Here is a 5,545-nt window from a genome sequence, read left to right as displayed (position 1 = left end):
CGTGGCAGGAGTGGGGCTGTGCGCCTCCAGCCCCTGCCACAAACCGAGCGCCCTGGCTTGGCCCCCAGCTCCCCGCGGCGGATCTCTTGCGCCCCTCCTTCGGGCTCAGGGCACGGAGGAGGGCTGTGCAGCGCTTGGGTGCTGTGGGGAAGGAGCTGGTGAGAAACCCCTGGTGCCTTGTGCCTTCTCCGGCAAACTGCCCTTCGCTCCCTGGCTTTCTGGCCTGCTGCTTCCCGCAAAGTGAATGTCACCCCCTTGCTTTATTCCGCCTGGACTTTATCCAGTGTCCTGCTACCTGTGTACTCTTTCTGACCCGATTCGACTCCCTCACCTTCTCTGCCTTATCCTTTCACTGTTCCCTGCCACAATCCTGTCCACGTTCTGTAGATGGAGTACCCATCTGTCATTCCTTGCCAGGGGCAACTGAAAACAGAGTGGGGGAGGATGCAATTCCCTGGCCTTCCTATTTTGCCCTGAGGAGCTTTGGTTGAACTCCTGTGACCCTTATGGCTTGTAACATTTTTTTTTACCTTTTTATTTTTTTGGGTGGTTAACAACAACAGCAAAACCCCCCTGTAGTAATAATATTCTGCTTTTTCTCGCCCGATGTGTAGGAGGGAAGTTTGAGGTTTCCAGGAAACAAAAATCTGGGAATCTTCTCATTCCTGATATCAACATGCTAGATACCTTAGCGAACTCACAGAAGCAGTTTCCATTGTGTTACCTTTTCTTGTCAAGCGCTCTTTGCCACTTTGGAAAGCCCGAGACCAAAATGTAAGGAGCTACAGTCTCACTGCAACTGCGTATACAGCTTCAGAAGTCTGGTTCATCTAACTTTCTCTGACTAGCTACGGATGTGCTCCTTACAGATGTTTTAAAAAGTACGACTGCCACAAATAGGTTGTGGATGTGTATGTGGAGTTCAGTGAGAGGTTTATCTGTAATGTCTCATAAAAGTGAGCTCCAAATTGACACGTGGAAGGACAAGGCAATAGAGAATTAGTCCGTTGTAAAATGAATGCTAGGATAGAATGGGACAGATTTCCTCATGTGCATCCATTGGGCAATATATCTTCTGCTTTTCTTCATTCCTGAGTAAATTGCTTCAGATTTGGGCTTTGTTTTCTTAAAAGGAAAGCAGGCGATAACGAAAAAAAAATTCAGGCAGATGTGCCTGTAGTTTTGTCAGCTGACCATTTTTCTAGCATTAGTTTTTTCTTGGCAGGATAAAGTTGGGTATTATGCCTAATGTGTGTAATGCTTTCAAAATCATTTAGAATTGGACAGAAATAGGGTAACAAAGTTTGACTCAACTTTTTATTTTATCATAACCTCAGATAATGTCTAGGAAAAAGCTCCAAAGTTGATTGAATTTGAAGCAGGGATTTTAAAAAACAAGCAGCTGTATTAATAAGGATGTTCTTGTATGGGCATTAAGTTAATAATATCTGTATTCTTTTTTAAAACGGTAACAGTAGTATAAAAAAAGCACTAAAAGTGAAAGTAAAATATTTGTAAGCATAGGCATACTTAAATCTAGGATCAAAATTAGCTACACTTATTGGCATAAAGGAAAGAAGCAGCTTCTGGGTTGTGAGCTAGGAAGTTAATGCTCTACCTGAAAACTTTTCACAACTTTTTCTGTTTTTCTCAGTTCTCAAAATTATGATTACAACAATACAACATGAATGCCATCAGACCTTACTGTGAGAGAAAGCGAGCGAGAGAGAGAGAGAGATTTAAAGGGGCATGTGCCTTGTGCTTTTAGTTGCTCAGGTCACTGTTCTAGAATTGGGAACGCCAAGCGACTTGACCTGGTCAAGTTCTTAGCTGTAATTCAGGACGGATGCATCTCCAAGGTAGAAGCTATCCTGGGATAGTTCCACTGTCAAGTTGTATACTGGTGAATTAAGACTCCTGTTAGTGTATATGCAGTCCTCTTATGCCCTTGTTTTCATTTCCAAAGAAAAAGTTGTTTTTTTAAGTTTCATAGTAAGACATTTGGGAGCTGAAGTCTGAAGAAAACTATGTAATTAAAGTAGTTCTTTTTGTTTCTTATGTTAATCAAGATTGTGTGATATTGTCCCATTGAAGTTTAACCTATTTTTTTTTAAAAGATGACTTCTAGTATTTGTGGTTACCTTTAAAATTTGGCAAATGCTATAGTTAAAGATTAGGCATTTGTAAATGTTTGGGTACTCGGAACTGTTTAGATGGTATAAGCTAAATTCTGTGGGGAAAAAAACTTAGCTTAGTACATGTTTAGATTTGTGAACTGAACACAAGTGTAAATATACAACACAAAGTTGCAAACTTCAGGCTCTTTTTGGACAAAAGTAGCAGGTGGTTTGCTTGCAGCTTTGGTCCTGCAACATAGAAAATGTTAACAAGATGTAATAAAATATAGCTTGTCAATTAAATTCAAATAAGTGAAATTAGTGCATGAAAATATAGGAGTGTGCATATATGTATTACACAGCATGTAGGTATAACATAAACAACATTTAGTATTTATTGCATAAATAGCCTACTTATAGATCTGTATGTTAACAATAATCTGTGAACTAAGATAACTAATAGTTACCTTAAGATTACTGCATGCATAGCCTTCTTTCAGTGCTTAGTTTTGATTAATTGAAAAATAACTGAAGGTACAAACAACTTGGTGTAAAGTGAGATGATGCCTTATAACTAGGTTTTAAAACAAAAATCTATTCAATGAACTTGCAGGAAAAAAGAGCTAAAGTTAATTGTTATATCAGGAAATTAACAATAGAAATGTTGTCCTAGCCCATTGTAAGTCACTTCATTATTTCCTTTTTAAAAATCATGCTGTCACTGATACTAGCAGTTGTTTCACAGAGTTGGAATTTCTCTGATATTTTTGAATAGCTAAAGATTATTTTTCTCCTCGTGCTGCATTTGATCTCTTGTTGTATAAAGTGTTTCATTATAATTTGGTGCAGAGTTACTTAACTTTCTATGGTTTGTATTCTGTTTAAAAATATATATATTGTTAATGTTTGACACTTCAGGGAGAGAGAAAATAACTTTGAACGAAGTACTTTCTTTAGAGGTTAGAAGGCCAAGTTATACATCTTTAAAAGAAGTTTTTAATATCACATAGCTTTAATTGGCCCAAATCTCCTTCTAATTAGTCAATGCACAGCAAATATGCAGAAAAAACATTTCTTGTAACATTTATAATTGTGGTTTTCTGAAATATTTATATCAAAGACGGAATAAGGGTGTTTCACACTGCCTAAAATAACAATAGTTTTAAGGTATTACAGAGCTTTTTCACATGTGATGCTGAGTAGTAGTGTTGGGTGAAGCAATTTATAGCTCAGAAAAGTCTGCGGGATCCATTCAGATGAAAGATTCTATGTAGTGTGTGTGTGTGTGTGTGTGTGTGTGTGTGTGTGTGTGTGTGTGTGTGTGTGTGTGTAAAATACAATTAAATTACATACCTTTTGTCTTCTAGTTTTGAGAGAGAGCATTTTTTTTTAGGTTGCCAAAGATTCAAGAGTCAGGAAACACCAGATCATGTGTTGCCTACCACTGAATGAGGCATGAGACTTTATGGAGAAAAATTAGTGTCAAAAGACTGCATCATAATGTGTAGGCACTAGGAAACGGAGTTAAGGTTGTACGGGCAATTATAAGCCTGGCATTTTCTAACTTTCACATGTTTGCCTTTATAACCTAAGTAGCTTTCTTATGATGTGATTTTTGCATGCATTTTCATTGTCCCCTCTCTCTCTCTCTCTCTCGCCCTCCTTAAGGAAAGATGAAAGGTGCAAATATCAGTTGTATTTCTATATAGCTACTCTTCTGTGCGCATCATCAGCAGGGTTTGAATCCTTAACATGTATGGGAATAGTTAAAAGCTGTAACTGCACAGAACTAGCTATATATCATCACCTGATGGCTAGAGAATGCTGTTATCCTGGGAGGGTGCAGGGAGATAGTGACAGTGTCCTATGGCCTTGGACCATGAGGTGGTTGATTGACACTCAGCTTGGTTTTATCCCCTCTCCTGAATTTGTGGGATGGGATGAGGATGAGATGAGGCCATGGATGCTTTGCATTGCCACAGCAGATGCTATCACCCAAGCCAGTGCCGTATGCTGCTACAGTGTTAGCCCAGCTCTTTAGAATGCTGTTGCTCAGTCATTGGTTTGGCCTACTGCTAAACTTTTTTTGAGTTACGCAGACAAGAGAAGAGGAATAGTGGCTTTCCACATTTTGTAATCCACCTAAACGTGAATGGGGTGTTGTTTTTTGGGGTTGTTTTTTTTTTGCTTGAGAGCCTTTTTCCTTGGGAATCGCACAGTTTGGCAGCACAATGGAAAGTTGGCCACCGAAATAGGGTGGTTAATCAGCTCCCTGTCGAACACTGAAGCATATCATGGAAGAACCCCAAAGTGCTTCAACCGCAGTGGGCTTCGACCATTGTAGTATAGTGGCTTTAGACTTCCCTGGAGAGAATTCACTTGCTCTTGAAGTTGAGTGTAGGAGTCTTTTAACAGCACCAGTCATCCTATAGCAGTGAAGAACATCTGTCTCTGTTAATGTTGTGACAAGACAGTGTGGCCTACAGTGTTGCAATTAAGATTATGTTACTCTTGCACATCCTTAACTGTTGCAGTGTTGGTGTACTACTATAGTTAAATATTACATAGATTGTAAACATCATACACATGTAAAATCAAGGGTTGAGTAAATCTGGGACACTCCCCTGCTTTGAAGTTAATTTATATTATTAAAAACACGCCATGTCTTTTATTAAGTGTGCTGTTCTCTGGAAGTGATATTGGTAAATTGTGATAGGATGTATTATGTCATTGTATAATATGAAACTATTAAAACCAGCTTCTGCGTGTATGTGTTATACAACCCTCACTTGCAAAACTATATTCAAGTAATGTGAGAATGCAGAACATGCAGCTGTTAATATACAGCTCCTTGGAATGATATGATGTAATTAAGCAGGGTTAATGATTCATACTGACCACCAGAAAAGCTCTGTAGCAATGTAAGGAAAGGACATGTCAGCACTTCCCATATTTTTTAAAACGAGGGTTTGTATCTCCTGGTGCAGTCTTCAGAATTAATTTTTGAAAGAATTTATACAAGACATTTGCCAAAACCCCTAACCCAGAACCAGCAGCTGTATCAAAACATATTGTAACATTCTGTAACATTATCTTCACTAATCTATAAAAATGCAAAATATTACAGAATAATTCGAACAGATGCAAAGAAGGATGCAGCAGCAAAAACAGAACTGAAAAATTACTCGGACAAACAGTATTTGGGATGTTCCATTATAGCATGTTTGAAAACCTGTCATGAAAAATCTACTAGCTTGTGTAATTTCCCTAGGAATTTCTCTTTTGGTTTCTTGGCAAAAGTGAAATAACAGATAAGGAATAAGGGGATTATCTCTTTCCCCCACTACTTTATTGTTTTGTTAAACAACCTCAGCAGTCACTATTTGATGAGGCACTCTTAATGTTTATTCCCCTCAATTTTTTTTGTG

General features: G+C 38.4%; 2 protein-coding genes and 1 long non-coding RNA gene across 6 annotated transcripts in view; 2 read left to right on the top strand and 1 right to left on the bottom strand.

Moving 5' to 3' along the window:
• LOC112550874 overlaps nt 1-600 on the bottom strand; it is a 4,032-nt gene extending 3,432 nt beyond the window's left edge. Inside the window, exon 1 of the long non-coding RNA XR_003094939.1 lies at nt 332-600. This is a non-coding gene — a long non-coding RNA (uncharacterized LOC112550874). The remainder of the gene's footprint in view (nt 1-331) is intronic.
• ZBED1 (zinc finger BED-type containing 1) overlaps nt 1-5,545 on the top strand; it is a 12,032-nt gene that overhangs the window by 271 nt on the left and 6,216 nt on the right. The window contains exon 2 of one of the 2 annotated variants that reach the window (XM_025208499.1): nt 615-774. The exons of the other annotated variant lie outside the window; for it this stretch is intronic. The gene's annotated coding sequence lies outside the window, so the exon portion shown is untranslated. The remainder of the gene's footprint in view (nt 1-614; nt 775-5,545) is intronic. 2 annotated transcript variants of the gene reach the window in all.
• The window catches only part of DHRSX (dehydrogenase/reductase X-linked), a 258,274-nt gene continuing 252,762 nt past the window's right edge, over nt 34-5,545 (top strand). For 2 of the 3 annotated variants that reach the window (XM_025208502.1, XM_025208500.1), the window contains exon 1: nt 1,807-1,859. In XM_025208502.1, coding sequence (XP_025064287.1) covers nt 1,847-1,859 — 13 coding nt within the window. In that variant the 5' untranslated portion in view covers nt 1,807-1,846. Of the gene's footprint in view, nt 159-1,806; nt 1,860-5,545 lie in introns of those variants that run through there. The other variant, XM_025208503.1, reaches the window with a different exon arrangement.

Source organism: Alligator sinensis, unplaced genomic scaffold, assembly GCF_000455745.1.
Source record: "Alligator sinensis unplaced genomic scaffold, ASM45574v1 scaffold395_1, whole genome shotgun sequence".
NCBI lineage: Eukaryota > Metazoa > Chordata > Crocodylia > Alligatoridae > Alligator > Alligator sinensis.
Note: the sequence above shows the minus strand (reverse complement) of the source record. Positions and strands in the feature narration are given on the sequence as shown.